The following is a 19,390-nucleotide window of genomic DNA, read 5'->3' as shown; positions in this document are numbered from 1 at the left end:
TCCTCCTCAACACACACACACAAGCTTCAAGTCCTGGAATCAAACACTGACATGATGCTGCGTCTTAAGAGGGACCTCATAATGGACCTGATTACTTTAACCCAGAGTCAAGTGGGCGACTGACACTGAGGTCACTGAGGCCTTAAACGCTCTCTATTTCAGTCAACAGGTCGTTTAAACACATTAGTCCATGTTTAAGTTAATAAAATGTTCACATGGTCAGATCTGTTTTTGTCGTCTTTGTTGATTAAATTGTAGCTCGTCCATGGTTTTCAATTTAGGCTTCAAGTTGAGTTGAATTACACTAATTTAGGGCACAAAGACTGACGAGGGCAATACGACTGAATTCAATAATTGGGCTCTACAGGAGTGAGCGAAATACTCTAAATTAATCATTAATGGTTAGACATTTAATTAAACAGGTTAAGTGTAATTCATATGGGAGCTTTATCCTCATTCTTTGAATTTTACTCAGCATTTCTTTATTCTATTCTCATTTTGGCTTAATTAAAGCTCCTGCAAGGTTTTTTTTTGCTGGTTGCAAAACAGACTGACATTAAAAATAATGTCTCTTTATGAGCCACAAACACAAACAAGACCATCCACATTAAGACTGATAATTTCTGTATGGTTATATTTTGTTTTCAGAAACCACTTGCAGGGGGTAGGTGTCAGTCTGGAGCAGCTTTTGTTTACACTTCACATGGAAATGTATTTGATGAGTCATACATCTGAGTGTTAAAATAAAGTAGGATTCATTTTTTTGTTAAAAAATAACACGCCTTTCACACATACAGGACGAAATCAGTGCAGAAATAAGTGGTACCACTTTGTCCAGAGGGAGCGCTGAATCAGCATGGGCTGAAAGTTCTTTACAGGAGCTTTAAACCAAGGAAGGCTAATTAGATGGGATTGTTTTTTTTAGAAGTATTTTTAGCTCAAAAATAGCAGCTTCATTATTGAAACAAACTGGCACTGTAAGAAGTTTATTTCAAAGAGCCATAATCAAAAATGACCAAAGACATGCAATAAATTATGAGAAAATACACAAATTATACTTTATTAAACCTCCTCTTGAACTTGAAATTCATCACGTTTTTTATTAGTCCAATTTTTATTTAAAGCATATTGTATCTTAAATTATTATTGTAGTAAATTGAGGAAATATAGTACATTTTGTCTGTGAATAAATGTTTTTTTCCTTTGAAATAATGGCACAAATTTTGATAAAGCTAGTTACAGGGATTTTTTTTCTGATTGTCTTTTGATGAAAATTGACAAAATAAATCAATTATGTTGTATCACACTCTTAATGGGTCTTCCTTTCTATCTATCTATCTATCTATCTATCTATCTATCTATCTATCTATCTATCTATCTATCTATCTATCTATCTATCTATCTATCTATCTATCTATCTATCCATCCATCTATCTATCTATCTATCTATCTATCTATCTATCTATCTACATGTTGTGTTGTTTCTCCTCTGACGACAGGTCTTTCTATCCAGTTCATCATACTCAGGCCTCGGGCCCGCAAGCCTCCCCTCCCCTTCCACCCGTCCTCACCCCTCTCCGACTCCCTTCATCCCTCCCTTCTCCTCTGCCTCCCCCCTCTCTCCTCTCCTCCGCCACCCCCTTTCTGTCAAAGCTGATTGTTTCCACGCCAGCAGAGTGCTGCGGGCAAGCACACTGTCACACTACATCAGGCAGAGGGAGGAAGGGGGGAGAGAGAGGGAGGATGATAGGGTGGATATGTGTTCCTGTGTTAAAAAAAAAAAGAAAGAAGCTGAAGCTTGGGCTGCAGCAGGGATTCCCAAACTTTTTCATGTCAAGGGCATCCAGATACAAGACCTCTGATTGTTTGTCCTGAGGAGTCTTAATGTGAAAAGACTTTTAGCTGAACACAGTGATGTAACTGTAGACGGAGAGATAGAGATGTATGAGACTAAAAACTGGCTTTCAGTGCAGAGATGCAGAGATGAGGAGACGAGGAGAATCGGGTTAAAGGACATCTGCTGTTGATGATTTTTATCAGTGTTTTCCTAATACACAGGGTAAAGTGAGAGAAAGCACATTTAAGGTAGTATTTTTAAACATAAACCCAGTCTTACTACAGTAAAACAAAAGTTAAACTTTGTTTCAACCAATAAATATTATCATTAAGTTAATTGGTTATTTTACTAGACTTTCAAAAAAAAAAAAAAACTGGATATTTTCAACACAAGTTCAGATTTTTGTAATCTTCTTATACCAAGTAAAACTTGGTAAACATGACATCAAAAAGTATAATATCCTTAAAAGTTATTTAGAAAACATGGTGGCATTTCAGTTTTGTGATAGCAGCTTGCAACCTTTAATTTTGGCAGATTAATCCAACAGTATCATTTCCCAATCACCTAAAAAATACGCCATTGACTTTTACAGGGAGTAAAGTGAACCCAGTATGAGGCAAGGGATCAATACTGACCCAGTGATCTTTAAGCATTTGATTAGCTTGACCTCTCATTGATAAAATTCAAATTACATTCATCGTCCCAAAGTTTTTCATCGTGTATTTCCTTTCTGGGAGCAAGTATGTAACATTTTTTTCCCTTTTCTTTAAATACAGGATTGAATGGAGTGCTGAAACAAGCAGACACATAACACAGTTATTAAGTTAAGGGCAATTAAAAAGGAAAATCAGCATGTAAAGTGTTTCATTTAAAGGCTGAAAATTAATATCAGGAAGGTGTTGCAGATCATTTTTACTTAAGATCCATGTTTGACAACAAACTACACATTTTTGTGTTCAAGAGAACATGTAAAGGAATATTATTTTGTTCAACAAGGACGTCTTTCAAGAAAATAATTGTGTATGACATGAGATGACATACACTTCTTTCGGGTGATAAAAAGTCTGTGTTATTACAAAGAATACCATGAATTTATCTGTAATGTTTCTCTTTCTGTATCATTGATCGACAAAAAAATCTGACAGAGAAAACCTAAAAAAGTGGTAGATCAACCAAGACATGAGATTAAAACTGCATGTCTTCTCACTATTTTGGTGTTTGACTCCTTCAAACAAAGCAATGCACTCATTGCACATTTACTCTCAGGGTTGCAACATGTCCAGAAAGATATCTTGTATCATCAGATTTTTAAAAACATGCAAATAAAACCAAGATAAAGGGAAAACCTGTTATTGTCAGAGAAATATGTATTTTCTGCCTTGCTCTCCACGTAGTCTTTCTGTGACCTCTCTGATTTCTCTGCATTATATCATTCAACATGTAGAGAAAAACAATCCTCCCTGTGGGAACCCTTTCATGGATCCCAGGTGGTCCCCTGTAGTGTGCACCACCACTGCTACACACACAAACACACGCTCAGTTCCACATTATCCACCTCTGTGCACACTGCTGCCCCCTGGTGTTGAAACAGAAACAGGACAGCAGCAGGTGGAGGCTGACTTGTGTGTGTCTGTGATAGGGTGTCTCCCCCTAGTGGACTCTGTTGGCTGCAATTATTATTATAAACATGGCTTGTGTCTACTTCGACAGAGGTGCTCATGCTTGAATCCAAAACTTGTAAAAATAAAATATTTAAAAATCCCTTGATGCCTAGAAATATATGTTTTATTTTTCAGCATAAATGTGTATATTTATATATTTTATTGAGCTGTGACGGAAGCTGAGCGAGGTCAGAGGTCAAGCATTCCAGACCGATTAGATACTCTACGAATGACTTGTAAAGTATAACTTCCCTGCTTTTTGATTAGTGATTAAATAGTCATCTTGTCAAGGCCTTCAAAGTATTTATTTTTCAGTCATTATAATCTGAATTAAACTCTCAGATGAATACATTTGTTTTTAGGTGAGTTTTCTCAGAAGCAGATCAATCCATCATAAGAATAAGTGTTTTTTTCAAGATTGTATTTGTGGCTCTTGTTTTCAGGAAGTGGTATTTGTGTCATTTATTTGTACACTGTCAGGCAATCACAACGGATCTAGGGTGATAGGCTTCTATAATGCATTAATGTAACTTCTGCAGTCCAAAATACAAGATGTCTTAGACATTACATCTGAACATGGTTGCTGCTTCTTTCTGCAAACATATTTGTTAAAGGTTCTGTAAGGGCAGTTTTTTTCTCAAAGTCTCATGAGGTTAGGTTAGGTACATTCTCCTGGGTAAAAAAGGTCACATTTGAAGGCATATGTAGGCTAAAGCACCTCATTATAAGTATGTGACATGATTTATTAAATGATACTCTACATTTAAAAAAAACTTAAAAATATGTGTGGAAATAACCTGGTATGATATAACTCCAATGTAGGAGATACATAGAAGGCAATGAAACGTGAATTTTGTGGTCACACTGTTTTAAGGAAGCTAAGAAAGTCAGCACAGGATGAGCAGTGTCTACTGCTGGACCTCGTTGTCAACTCCTGTAACACTATACCTGACATTTTTATTTGATTATTACTTAAAATGTATATCTGACGCAGGTTGTTTAGGTTCACCCAAAGCAGAACAGTCGATAGCAAGAGGAAGGTGCTGTTTTTAGAATAAAATATAATTAAATATTACAGGGTAGTTTCTGTCTTTCAAATGCTGGCACTGCTTTCTAACAAGGCGCTGATTATAAGCTTCAATAGTGGCTTTATAGATCTGTTCAACATTCCCAACAAATGTTGCTTTGCTTTGACGTAAGAAAACATCTTTGAGCTGCATGTCGTTGATCAAACTGGAGAGAAGACATTTGTTGTGGGGTTTAAATCTCTGGAGTTCATCAGGGAGATACAGGCTACTCATCATGAGACTGCTTGACCTTTGACCTATGAAAAAGTAAGAGTTGGAAAACATTATCAGGGTCAAAAACATGTTATTTGAATCACTTTTTACATTGAAAACCAATAAATTAGACATCTGATTGATGTAATAAGTGAAGTTTTAATTATAAAGAGTCTTGTTTTCATAGTGACAGGGTTCCATTGTTTGTGGGCAGACTTGCTTTCTTTTCTGTCCCCAGCAAATGGAGGAAATAGTTAATTTTTTTTTTTTTACAGGGTAGTTTCTATCTTTCAAATGCTGGCACTGCTTTCTAACAAGGCGCTGATTATAAGCTGCAATAGTGGCTTTATAGATCCGTTCAACATTCCCAACAAATGTTGCTTTGCTTTGACGTAAGAAAACATCTTTGAGCTGCATGTCGTTGATCAAACTGGAGAGAAGACATTTGTTGTGGGGTTTAAATCTCTGGAGTTCATCAGGGAGATACAGGCTACTCATCATGAGACTGCTTGACCTTTGACCTATGAAAAATTAAGAGTTGGAAAACATTATCAGGGTCAAAAACATGTTATTTGAATCACTTTTTACATTGAAAAACAATAAATTAGACATCTGATTGATGTAATAAGTGAACTTTTAATTATAAAGAGTCTTGTTTTCATAGTGGCAGGGTTCCATTGTTTGTTGGTAGGCTTGCTTTCTTTTCTGTCCCCAGAATATGGAGGAAATAGTTAATATTTTTCCCCATGAGATGTTATGAAGTACCCCAAATATCTAAAAATACTTGTCTTCAGAGGCAGAACTGATTAGGTAGCACTCTCTGTGTGTGAATGAAAGCAGCCCATTTATCTCCATGTTTCATGAGCTTTGTTTGGATGCTTTCATAACCCCACTAACGACCCTGAAATCACGTCATGGTGGTTTACAAAGTCACCATCAAAGGCCTGTTTGTTCTTCTGTGTTGCCCCTTTTTGTGAGGTTCCTGCTTGTGCGTCGCTTACAAGTTGGTACTCCGGTGTAAACGTGTTATCCGCGCTTCTCCAACATCCACCTTCAGCCGGTGAACAAGGGATCAATATGGAAATCGTCTTCAGCGCGGTGCCTGCGTCCAGGAGAGGCGATAAGCTCGGGGAAAATAAACGAGGAGTGAGTTTGGTTTGGAGGGGAGGCAGCTAGAGCCGGGGATTATCCCAAACTTGCCCCGGGGTTTGGCTCCTCTGCGCGCAACCGGACCGGCGTCTGTTCACCGCGGCCGTGTGGAACCTGCAGCCCGGGGCGCTGACTGGCTGACAGGCTCCCCTCCCTCAGGGCCCCAAGCGCGACTCAGGATGGAGATTACAGGGTGGCAACGCGGCTGGTATCTCCCTGAACACACGCACATAGAAAGAGGTGAGATGATCTTGAGTTGCCCGCGGCTGCAGCCGTGCCCATATAAAGATTGACGCCTCAGCCTCACACGGCTATCACACACCACGCAGATCACACTCTTCAAACCCCGTGTGATGAGCAGATACAAGCGAACTTTGTTCGGCTGACAAAGAGGCAATTGTTAACTGAAAGGTCATCCGCCTGAGGGCTCCAGTACCGCAGAAAGTACAGCTCAAGACGATAAAAACTGGCCTTTTTTTAAAGTCTTATCTGCTCTGAGAGGGCTTTGATAAACCTGCTCCTTCAAATCAACATGCTAGTCTGGAATGAAATGAAGCCTTCAGGGTTTATTAGGAACCTGATTGGACTTCCCCTCAGATTAATCTATCAATAATTTGATTACAAACCCACAAATTTCACAAGATTACACAAAACAGCAGACACAGGCTCAGATTCAAGATAATTGTATTTATTTATTCTTTGTAATTGTCTTATCTCTCTATATACATTATCATTTCAGCGTATAAATCATCTTCAATGTATAATATTTATTTCCCAATACTTTTTTTGGTGCAGCAGGTTTTTCTACACACAGATCAAGACAGCATAAACACACAGAATATTCTTGACATAAATATCATATTTATCGCACCAGTATTCATCATATCCAAAATACATCCCGAGTCATACATGTTGAGGTTGTTTTCAGTTTTATCCACATTTATTGATGCTCTGGGTGGGTCACCTGTATAGAAACTGAAGTTTTTGTGACATTACAATCAGAAACATAGGAGCAGCTTAAGCCTGTTAGACAAAAAGAAGGGTAAAGTCTTTTTTTCTCATTAGGACATATGGAATTAAACAAATAAAAATGCTGTTTTCAACTACTTCTCATTCAGTCTTTTTCTTCCTCTCTCTTTATGATTGGCTGACAGCAGCAGGTGGTGTGGTGTTAGCTACAGTGGCGGCGGCCCCCATGCGCAACAGCTCCTTCCTGTGCGTCAGGATGACATCAAAGCTGGACTGCAGGCGGTTCTGCTGCTCCTGGATGCGGCTCTGCAGGGTGCGGACCCAGCGGATCAGAGCCAGGCGGCGGTACATGGTCAGCTGCACCTGGTGCTTCTCCATCTCCTGGGCTTTGAAGTGCTCTCGGTCACGCAGCGTCCACACGGCGTCCACCAGCTCTGGTAGCTCACTCTCGGAGTCTGAGGACTGGTCGTCCTCATCTTCTTCTGGCTCTTCTTTTCCCTCCTCAAGAAGATTCCCCAAGTTGCTATTGGTCAGAGACTTGCGCTGGGTGCTTCTGAGTCTTCCGGATGGTTCTCTACCTCTGGTTTTGGTTTGGGCGGTTTCATTTAGGGGTGATTTTGGTTCCCCAACTCCGATTCGGTCCCAGCCTCCCATCAGCATCCCTTCACCTGCACTGTCCATGTTGAGAGAGGACATGCTGCCGCCGGACTGGTAGCTGATCTCTGATTCAGACTCACTGTCGCCCCATTCGTCCCTGTCCAGCTTCACCTCTTCTCCCTTGCCTTTCCTCCTTTGCTGCTCCCTTTTCTTTCCATGCTTCTCCTCATCCTGACTCCTCATCATCACTCTCCTCACCTCCTCCTCCATCCTGCCTTCCTCGGCTCCATCAGGAGGGACTCTGCCGAATCCGTCATCTCCACACTCGATTTCCGGCAGAGGCTCCAGCGGGCTCCAGCAGGGCAGACGTGAGCGCGGTGACATCACGCTGGAGTTGTGGTGATACCCAGTGGATGGCGAGGAGTTTGGAGGATCCCGACCGAGTGGGCCTAAGTTGCGAGGACGCACCTGGTTCCGGTTCTCATCCCCTCCTCCTCCTTTGTTTCCGGTGATGACTTCATCGTCTTTGCCCGGCAGAAAGTTGAAGTTGCCATCTTTGTCACCCTTCCTGTTTCCCAGTGGGGAGGAGCCATTGTCGGAGCCTCCTTTCCCCCCGTAGGACGAGTTCAGAGGCTGGTCCTGATGAAGCATCACTGACCTCGACTGAGCCTCACTAAAACAAGAAGAAACAAGAGTATTAGAGCTTTTGAGGAACCAAAAAATGCTGTGAAACAAAATCCAGTAAAGAAAAGTTGTAGTTACTAAAGGTTGTTCAGTTCAGCTTAAAGTTCAACTTTATGACAGTACACTGCTAAAATAAAATTGCTACTCATTAAACGAAAGCTTTATGGTTTGAGTCTAGCCAGGAAGCTTTGTTGCATGTTGTTTCACTCTCTATCATCAGTTTTACTCTGCACTCTCTCAGGTGAAGGCAGAAAAGAATTGAAACTGTCTCAGACTCACTCAATTCATTTCAATTTGACTCTCATATTTATACCACCAAATTGAAATAAAGTTATTGTTTACTTTCTAAACATAGGCCATGTCTAGACTGTACTCGCAAAAATATTATTTACAGAGAGGCAGCTCAAATCACCGGAAGCAAGAGTAGGGCAATAGGACGACATTGATTCTGACAGGCAGAAACCTTGAGCTGAACCAGACACACTGATGGACAGCGAAGGAGACGAAGAGTTGTAGCACCTCTAAAGAGTTTCAAGGGAGTTTTAATCTTGTATTGCTCAAAGTATGGTATCATTTCAGTATCAGTAGAAGGTAACTTAGGCGTTTTTTATGTTACCCAAAAAACCATTGATGACTCAGCAAAAAGCCTCTTATGTGTTAACGTTTTTGTTCTACAAGCTATCACATTCACACTGTCCTCCTATTCCTCACTGTTTTCCTGTTATTGCTTTCACCAGTTTGATTCCCAGACAAAACAAAGCTTGTTAACGCGTCTCGACAGCTCACTCTCTGAGGCTCAAGACTTCTCAAAACTATCCAAGCTTTAATCTGCATCATTAACCAGCAGTAAATGGCATTTGACAGCAATCTTCAAACATCTGAGAGTTGATTTTCTTGTGTACAAACATGAGTCAAAAGCAGCTGCATGAAAAATACAAAAACAAGTCATCCGAGAAGCCTGAAAAGGGATGTTACACTGTGGAAGAAGGGCAGCAGAAATGTGCGGTAAATGAGATTTGTGTGCTAAAAGGGATGAATTAAAGCCAAAAGAATAGACAGACAATAGAGCACTAATGGGTGAGTAAAAAGCTAGGGACAAGAGATAAATATAATCTAGGTTAGTCATCCAAACCACCCAAAACACACACATACACACACACACACACACACACACACACAGACACCAATCTCCTTGTTTATAGCGTCTAGAACTACAGGCTGGTCCCCACACTCCATTTCTATTAGCATCAAATATTTACATGTCTCCTCAGAATGGAAATTTCTCTAATCCTGACTTCAGGCTGCTGTCAATCAATCCCCCCCTCTCCTATCCTCTCCTCTTTTCCTCTCCTTTGCAGGCGCGTTCATGTGGTGCTGAAGGACAGCGACTGGCTGTGGCTGTGGCGGCGTCGGGAGCGCGCATCGCATGCTGCAGCAGCAGCAGCAGCAGCAGCAGGCGCACACTGATGCCTGACGGTCACGAGGCGAAAACAGAGATTATTCTTAGAATAATCGACATATTAATCGCTGTGGAAGGGAAAATACAGCATATAATCGTCACGGTGTGCATTAAAATCACGTATAGTATATATAGGAGTAGATAGAAGGTAAAATATGTATAATTCTTACTTATAAAGACGGAAATACGCGTTAAAAAAGGTGATAAATATCGCATACAGATACAATCCAGCTGCTGCTTAGGCTGTGGACAAGATCTGTCTCTGATGACGACAGGTAACACTGAAAATGCGACAAATGGCGTTCAGTGGCTCCACTTAAAAAAAATATGATACATAGACACAAATAACGACGGTGTGACATCCTAATCCATCCGTGAAAACGTCAAAAAAAAGACTCGACATCCCCTTTACGCGTTAAAATAAAGAAAAACAGGTACATTGCATGTTCGCTGGGCGTTATGTAACGCTCACCCCATATCAGTGCTGTCTCCTCTCTAATCCCTCCTCAGTAAAAAACAACCTCAGTCTCTTCCTTTCATCTCCTTTTTGTGCGCTTGTGAAAGTCAAATGAGTGAAACGGAATCGCCTGAATGTATTTACATGATGTTCTGCATTCTTCTTACCTTTTCAGCTGCTTTTCTGTGAGCTGCAGAAAGCTGGACGTTGTGCCCTCCCAATTTTTTCCCCCTCCTCCTCCGACCCTCCTATGTGATGTTTATCGTCCTCTTCCTCTTCTCTCCTCCTCCTCCCTTCCTCTCTCTGTTTCGGTGGTTCTGAGGGAGAAAATAAAATCAGAGAGGAAAGCACTGGGCTGAATATCAGCTTCCTAATCTGGGCTGGGACTGCAGGGAAGAGGAAGCAGTGGAGAATGGACACAAACAATGCTGGGACAGAGTGCTGGGATGTAGGTTAGTATGTACAGTAGCAGGAATTCAGCCTATAGATCACAAGCTTGCAGACACATGATAGCAGGGTGTAAGCTGTATGACACGGTTTGAACTTTATCATCTCTTTGGCAACACTCATGATTCATAATAAATCCATATTTTATTATAACCCTCCTTTAAAGGCAGCTAAAGTTTGTCAAAATGTACTTTAAAAGCATTTTGCATTAACACTTTTCCTTATTCCAGCCACTTTATATGTTTTCTCCTCCCATTTCTGACCCTTTCCAAGCTAGCAGGGAATGTTCCCACTACACTGGCTAACATTCCCTATAAGTTCTGATAATGTTTCAAGACAAGTTCCTGAGTGTAATATTTTAAGAACATCTTAAGGATGTTATCGATTCAAATAATGTTCCTTTTTTCGTTAACTTTTAGTGAAAGAAGATAATTTTGTCTTTAACATTCCGACGATGTTTTGATGATATTCTATAGGAAACAGACAAGGTTTTGAGTGTTATATACAAAGAACATCTTAAAGCTCCTGTGAGGAACTTTCTGTTTGTGTTGACGTTGGTGCCCCCCTGTGCACTAAGTGATCTTGCTTATTTTGTCCTGTACATGCGTAAATTATGTTATCTCCTCATGCTTTCAACTAACAGTCAACTATTTCACTCATTAAGAATATTTACTGCAGAAAAAGGGTTTTTCGTGACATGCTGTCCATCACCTCATCTGACACCTACCCTCTCACAGCGATTTCAGGCTTTAAAATAACAAAACAGAAATGGTCAATACCTTTTCTTACAATCTTGTTTGCTTTTCTAGGTCATAAAGAGGCATCACTGTTCATTTCAGTCCATTTCATGACCACTCAAAAACTCCTCATAGGAGCTTTAAGGATGTTATTGATTTAATAATGTTCCTTTTTTGTGAACTTTTAATGAAAGAAAAACATTTTTTCTTTGACATTCAGAGGATGTTTTGATAATATTCTTTAGGTAAAAGTAAATGTTTTGAGTGTAATATTTAAAGAACATCTTAAGTATGTTATTGATTTAATAATGTTTCTTTTTTGTTAACTATAAATGAAAGAAGAACATTTTGTCTTTAACATTCAGAGGATGTTTTGATGATATTCTTTAGGTAACAGACAAGGTGTTGAGTGTAATATTCAAAGAACATCATAAGGATGTTATCTATTTAAATAATGTTCCTTTTTTTGGTAACTTTTAGTGAAAGAAGATAATTTTGTCTATAACATTCAGAGGATGTTTTGATGATGTTCTTATGTAACAGACAAGGTTTTGAGTGTTATATTCAAATAACATCTTAAGGATGTTATTGATTTAAATAATGTTCCTTTTTTGTTCACTTTTACTGAAAGAAGAACATTTGTCTTTAACATTCAGAGGATGTTTTGATAATATTATTTAGGAAAAAGATTATTGAATGTTTTCTTGAAAATGTTCCCATAATGTTACTTAATAACAAAGAAGCAATATTCTCAAAGCAACATGTAGAGATTGTTTTCAGGATGTTTCTGTTGCCTCAAATAACAAATGTTTAATTTAAGCATTCTGGTGATATTTTTTTAGAACAAAGATAGATTTTTTTTATCTTGAGCATTCAAAGGATGTTTTCTTTGGGTCACAGATTATTGAATGTTTTTACAGTACGTTATCTGAGAAGAAATTGTGAACATAAAGAAAACTTCCCACTGAGAATGTTTCAAGAACATTACGGCATAATATTCGAGCACTTTTGTCACTTAACATTTCATTAATGTTTTTAGAGAATGTTACTAGAGAACATTAACAGATTTTTTTTAGAACAAAAAATTGCTAGCTGAGTTATTTCTCTCTTCAAAGACTTTAAATACTGCAGCACATACTCAGTAATGTAAAACACTGAAGTACATACAGGATTTTTTGTTCAGCCTTTGTCAACAATTACAACTTCTTCTTTGAAGACATGTTTATATCATGACCACTGTATTTCTCTTAACTGTCAGTCAGTATCAAATACAGAAGCATCCAAATTATGGCAATAAACTTAAAGCTCCAGTGAAGAGTTTTAATCTGGTTATGAAACTGACTTTAATTACTACCAATGTCTCCTCATGACCTGAAACAAATGAGACCATCAGCATTAAGAGTCTATATTTCCATATAATCGTTTTTGATGGCTGAAACAGCTGCCTTGGGTAGGTGACATGTGAACTACCAGTGGCCCATTCAAGGTGGTGTTACTTATTTTCATATTCAGATATTGAGTGAAAATGTCAGATGTGAAAACTAAACGTGGGTAAAGTTTCAAAGTATGTGGCAAACTTGAATTGGTGCAATTGCAGTAAGAGACAGCAGGCTGCTCTGATCAGCTTGTACACCACCAACTTGTGAATCTCCTTAAAAGAGCTTAATGAACAAAACACTTACAAAACAGAAACATATTTTTCTCTTCCTTCTGGGGATTTTTTTTTGTTCCTTTCCAAATTTTCCACGTCAGATTTGGGGTCCAATACATAAGGTCATATTTCAAAATGTGTTATTTTAAGTAGAGAAACATAACTTTGAAGCATGGCAACAATGGAAGAGGCTTATGGAGTGCTGGGGTGGCCTTAAAGAGACAGTAGCTGAAATAAAGTGTTTCAGACGTGCTGTTATTAGGGTTTTCAAAGAAGTAAAAAATTGTTAAGCTGTAATTCATGTAGAGCTACTACAACGCTGTCAGAATGACAACATAAAACCTAAAACTAGCATAGATTCCCCCTCTTTAACTTTCCACACAGCAAAGATTCATGATTAATAATGCATTTCAATACTAAAAGAAAGCAAAATAACTTTTGATTAAAAGCACTGCTTGGGGCGCTGGTGGCCTAGCGGTCTAAGCGCTCCACATACAGAGGCTACAGTCCTCGTCGCAGGGGTTGCCGGTTTGATTCCCAGCCGGTTGACCATTTCCTGCATGTCTCCCCCCGCTCTCTGCTCCCCACATTTCCTGTCTCTCTTCGGCTGTCCTATACAATAAAGGCAAAAAAGGCAAAAAATATAATTTAAAAAAAAAGCGCTGTTTAGATATATATAGGACAAAGATAAGAGATACTGATTTGTCAACAGATGGTACCAAAATCAACACAACTTGTTCCTCACAGTAGCTGTAATGACACAGTGTTATTCTAGGCTGTTTAACTCTATTAACCTCTTTGGCATCAAGCATTGTTTCTAATGCCTTCATAGCGTTTTATAACTATAACTTTTAAGGAAAGATAAAACTAGTCAAAATATGGTTGTAAAGCTTTATACTTGACTTTACTCAACTCCTTGATACTGCATGTCTAACCTTTTACCCCTTTATTCCTATGTGGAACAGTCTTAAGCCCCTGAATCACTGCAGTACACAAACATTTAGTAAAAGGTGTACCAATTTATTTTTAAACTTCAGGAATAATCTTTCACATTTCATTGTTTGGTATCCCCTGTGGAACTTCTTAGGTAGTGTTTCCTGAAAAAATATCATATATCAAATGTATCACTCATTCTGAAAATAGAAAATAGAATATATGACAATATGTTTTTCTTAAGCATGCTCATCTGACACCCAGCCTGTGGCAGCAGTTTCAAGCACAAGCAGTACAGAAATAGTCATGTCTTGTTGTTGACAGTGTTGGAGGTCATGAGGAGGCATCACTATTTGTGTCAGTCAGTTTCATAACCTCCTCACTGGAGCTTTAAGTTAATGTATAGCTCTAAGGATATATACATTTTCATAAATGTAAAGCATCTGTCAACAATTAAAACTGGTCCTGAAAGGACAAGTTTTTTTGTTATAACCACAGTATTTTACAACAGCTTCTACTTGTGGAAATAGTTGTAAAGCAATACATTTATTATCACTTATATCTCCTTTAATTTAAATGGTTATTTTGGGGCTTTTATGCCTTTACTGTTAGGAAGGGAGGAGAGGGTGGGGAGTGACATGTGGTAACTGACTGAGAGTTGGAATGGAGGACTCGAGCTTCTCTACATGGGGTGGAGGTTTAACCACTTAACCAAACCAGCAGCAGAAAGCTGTTTAACCCACCTGTTATGTTCGTGTCTCTAGAACAGCAATAATGTTCCTGGGTCAATTTGACCCGGGGCATACTCAATTATCCAAAGAACCCCAAAAAATCCCCAAACACATTTTCTAATCTAATTTTTAACTCCATTACTAACCATTTAAATCAAGATTTAGACCATTTGTGTTCTTTAATTCTCACAGATCATGGTTCAATGAGGATAACTCACTCGTTTTTCATTCAAATTAATGTTAAATCTTTTTTTAATGTACATTGGAAAGCCCTAAATATAAATACAATAGTTTTACATGACATAGATTTTTGTTTATTTTATTTTACAATTTTTTTTTTTTTTTCTTTTTATGAAGTGATATTGATAAATTAATACGACACCTCTTCTGTCACATACTGTCCATATTTTTATGCTGCATTCAGCTGGTTTGGGAAGGCATATATTGCCTAATATAGACTTTAAAAAGGGTCAATTTGACCCGCAACATAACAGGAGGGTTAAAACTTCACGACATTATATTATAAACCATTTGATAGATGTTTGCTTTAAAGATTGTTGCTTTAACAGCGTTATAATGTCTTTTTGTGAATGAAGCTAAATGTTAAACTAGTTAAAATGCTGTAAAAATTGGTTATGCTCTATTCAATCTACACTGAATGTTTACATCTACCACTATTCAACCATATTAAAAGTTTTATTAGGAACATTTTAATAAAAAACAACATATTTCTTGCACCCAACACATGAAAATGTCAAATCTGTGTTTGCTTCGATCGTATTTGTATTGAAAAACCTTTAAATGGATCGATTTAGTAAGAAAGTTGCACGTGTTGTTGTTTTTGTTTGATCGTTGTTTTTACATAAAGTCACGTACTTCTTTAGATATTTCCAGCTCAGCTAAATGTAAAAGAGTTTGAGTCCATGCTATTGTCTTCCTTGTTTTTCCTGACATCAAAAGCTCCCACACCTTCAGAAAAACATCTGCCTCAACATTCTGTCCAATGTGGTTTTCAGACATTATATAAAGGGGAATTTCATAACAGCAGAAACAGTGACAGGCTTTCAGGCTTCAGTGAACTCGTGACTTCAAGGAGGGACAAATCTCACTTTTATCCACTGGATAAAAATAATAATCTGCTGGTTTTTATGCAATTGCGGTTCTTCTCTCTCTCTCTCTCTCTCTCTCTCTCTCTCTCTCTCTCTCTCTCTGTCTCCAGGTTTTGGATTCAACAAGCAAGGTCAAACCCTCATCCTTTGATGAGTGGCATTCTGGGAAATTGAGGAAGTGACACCGTGAATCTGAAGGCAAATCACACAACAGCTTCTGGTCCGTCCTCTCCATCAGTTATTAGATATTTCAAAGTCTTTTCAAATCATTGTATGTATCTACAATCACAAGTGGCTTAAAGCGTTGAAACTTTTACCCACAATGCAACACTCACATGTGCAACAACATGTTTTTAGTGTGCAAAGATGGAGGATTTGTTGTAGTGTGATATTGCTCCAGAACGGTGACTGGCTGCTTTTGTGATCCTCAGATCTAAGAGCATGGCAGTTGAGTGTGTGTGTGTGTGTGTTTTCTGTAGGTGTGTGTGTGTGTGTGTGGGGTAGCCTTTAGAGAGGCTACATCAGACAGACTTAACAAGTGTTCACCGTCTCTCTCCACCCTGCTCTCATCCCCCTGACATGTCGTCGCTGGCGGCAGAAAGAACCTCGTCCTCCCTCCTTCTTTTTCACCACGCACACACTCACACACACACACACACACACACACATATACTTCTAACCCCGCTCCCCCCCTCCTCCCCTCTTTTCTCCTTCAACAACATCCCCATTCAAGTGCATCAGCTCCAGGCGTCCTTCCTCCCTCCCCTCCCCTCGCTCCCTTTCCTCCCCATCGTTCACTAGTAGCCTAAGCACATAAAAAATACATCAAACACACAGCCGTCCGCCCAAGGCCTCGTCACACGCAAAATCATCTCTCCCTCCATCTCTCTCCACCCAAAAAAAGAAAAAACGCAAGTTACAAAAGACAACTACAGAGGACACTGATAGAAGGAGAGATAGACTGAACCCGGGTCGTCTGCGTGTGAGGCCTCCTGAGGGGAGGGGGGCAGATTATTGTAATGTTAACACTCACACGTTAAAAAAAGGAGCATGACTTACCTTGTGCATAATAAGACCTTGTTTGAATTGTACACAGCCTGCAGCAGTGTGACCCACTTCCCTTCAGTTCAGCTCCACATCTGCTCCAACCACCAGTCTCGGCTGTGACAGGGGCCGAGGGCAGGACAGGGTACCAGCACCCTTGGGCCCACGCTGTCAGATCACCCAGTGCCGAGACTGTAACGGAGAAAAGCCTGCTGGACCTCAGAAAAACAAAACAAAAAATGTTAGCCAAATTAGCCAAGACGTGCTAAATTGAACCACTAATCCAGCACGGGCGGGTAGCCTTGCACACTAATTCCACACTTTTATTTAAAGGCATAGATGTGAGCAGACATGCAGTCATGACACACAAGCTTGCACACTCCCTTGGGTGCTACAGCTCATGTTTCTCTTCAATTATTCCACCCTTTGCCCTCTCTTCCTCTGCCTCTCTTCCACTTCCTCATAATCTCAATAAAACCAGATCCGTGTCTTGTCCTCTAGATATTTAGAAGCCGTGCCAAAACATGTAACCTTCCTCCTCTTTCAAGTGTGGAGGGATCCGAGGAGTTCAGGGGCGGCTTTAGCGCGCTGACCTCGTAAATTTCCTCTCAGGGGGGTTAAATAAAGTTGTGAGATTCAGTTTTTCGCTGTGGATGAGAGGAGGAAAAGAAAGAAGGAGGAAAATTATGCCAAAGCTCTTCAACTTGCAAAGATATTATTCCTATTAAATTCCAATTAGAATTGATTTCTTGACCCTGAAAACACACCCTCGGGATCCAGAGTCAAATCTTTTTCTCCATTAATTGCATTGTAATGGCTCAAAGATAATGATAAGTTTAGAATCATATTATTTCTTTGGCCCAAAGCCTCTTTGAGCTTTAATTTTTCACAGGAATCGAGTGATGTTCAGACTTTGGAGTATATTCTTAGACACAGGTAAAGCAGTAATAAGAGCTCTAACAACGTTAGGATTAAGCCGGCCTGCCTGCAGGTAAAGCAGCTCCCTATATGCGGGCCCCCTCCATGGGGTTCATCTCAGGCCCTCCTGGCGTTGGCCCCTAATGATGTGTAATGGGGCCTCCTGCGCCCATTCCTAACCCCGGGACCTCCTCCTAATCACCGTGGCTCCTAATGAGATGGAGAGACATGAAAGGGCTCGTTAGAAGACCCTCCATTTGACGCCAGCCTATTATTAGCCACTTAGCAAATCGTTAGTCTCTAAACTGCAATTATGCTTTAGAGCAGGGAGAAAAGTGAGATGAAGAGTCAGAAGAATGTCAGCGTGGACATACACAGCAGGTAAAGACTTGTAGAGTGATCCACTTTCGGTGTTTATAATATTTTCTGACCATCATAAACTCAGTGATTCACCAGGAATCAAAGCTTTGAAGCACACCATACATCGTCCGTGTGTCATGATCTCAGATGGTCATTTATACCGTTTGTCAGTGGACTTTACTGCGTGAAGTCCTGATAGTTTTGAATAGGAGAAAATATCCCTCTGCAGGTGATTTAAAGCTCCAGTAAGGAGTTTTTGACCCGTTATGAAACAGACTGAAATTAACTGTGATGCCTCTTTATCATCTACAAAAGCAAACCAGACCCTCAACAACAAGATTACTGTAAATTTTGAATGCCTGTAAAAACTGTGGGGGGTAGGTGTCAGATGAGATGATTGACACTACACAGAAAATAGTCAAAGTGAGTGATAGTGTTATATTTTTGGGGCATTTTTGCTGTATTGATAGGAAAGCTGAAGAGAGAACGGAAATGTGGGGATTAGAAAGGGGAAGATGCGGCAAACGGTCGAGGTCGGGATTGAAACGAGAGACAGCTGCGACAAGACTATTGCTTTTGTACATGGGGCGCACTTAAACCGCTGGGCCCACAGCACCCCATGAGTGATACATTTGACTGTTACATTGTTTTCGTCAGAAAATAGCACTAACACATGTACAAAACAAAATTGGTAGACATAAGAAGTACGACTTGGTCCACGGGGTGGGCGCCAAAATCACCACAAATGGAACGTTCCTCACAGGAGCTTTAAAGAAAGGTGCTTTTGAAAAGTGGTACTGGAGACAGAGTTGAATATGTTACTGCAATGTCTAAATCAAGAGAGCAGTGTGCGCTAAAAGAGATGAGTGGAGTTCTTTAAAGCACCTGTAAGGGACTTACTGATTTCGGCACACTGTGTGGACAGAGCAGTGTTTCTCTCTTTTTTTTTAAACAGAGATCTTCTGCTGTCTTTTAACTGTCACATCTATCATCCATCATGAATCTTTATCATAGAATTTCAAATTTAAGGAGTTGTTTTTTAATAGCATGCGGTTCCTGGCATCTTTGGACACCTACCTGGTGCCATTAACGCAGCTATAGACAATCAATTATAGAGTTTGTGTTATTGTTTTGATTTGCAGGTTCTTAGAATTAGCCACCACTACACTTTGGTACTTATACATTGCAACCCAAAATTAAACAAACACTTTTGAAGGACTTTTTAGGTTTTTGCATTTTCACCTTTTTTTGGATACGACGTGATGAGAGAGGAAAGAGTCAGGGATGACCTGCAGCAATGGGTTCAAACTAAAGACCCCTGCAATGAGGACTAGTCTTTATACATGGGACGCATGCTTTAAAACAGA

At 39.6% G+C, this 19,390-nt stretch overlaps 1 protein-coding gene across 3 annotated transcripts; it reads right to left on the bottom strand.

Annotated features, from left to right (window-relative positions):
* Positions 1-6,596: 6,596 nt before the first annotated feature.
* Positions 6,597-10,716, bottom strand: LOC117827798 (UPF0500 protein C1orf216 homolog). 3 transcript variants are annotated; one of them, XM_034704598.1, is made up of 2 exons: positions 10,261-10,716; positions 6,597-8,166 (listed from the first exon to the last, which is right to left on the bottom strand). In XM_034704598.1, the coding sequence occupies exon 2, from the start codon at positions 8,142-8,144 to the stop codon at positions 7,065-7,067; it is 1,080 nt and encodes a 359-aa protein (XP_034560489.1). In that variant the 5' UTR covers positions 8,145-8,166; positions 10,261-10,716; the 3' UTR covers positions 6,597-7,064. The 3 variants fall into 3 exon arrangements, with proteins under 3 accessions (XP_034560489.1, XP_034560488.1, XP_034560490.1); XM_034704597.1 differs by lacking the exon at positions 10,261-10,716 and adding an exon at positions 10,109-10,231 and having other exon boundaries at positions 6,608-8,166; XM_034704599.1 differs by lacking the exon at positions 10,261-10,716 and adding an exon at positions 9,437-9,489 and having other exon boundaries at positions 6,608-8,166.
* Between the last annotated feature and the right edge of the window lie 8,674 nt (positions 10,717-19,390).

The sequence above is a fragment of the Notolabrus celidotus genome, chromosome 16 (assembly GCF_009762535.1).
Source record: "Notolabrus celidotus isolate fNotCel1 chromosome 16, fNotCel1.pri, whole genome shotgun sequence".
Taxonomy (NCBI): domain Eukaryota; kingdom Metazoa; phylum Chordata; class Actinopteri; order Labriformes; family Labridae; genus Notolabrus; species Notolabrus celidotus.
The sequence above is the reverse complement of the archived record's forward strand: the minus strand, read 5'-3'. Positions and strand labels throughout refer to the sequence as shown.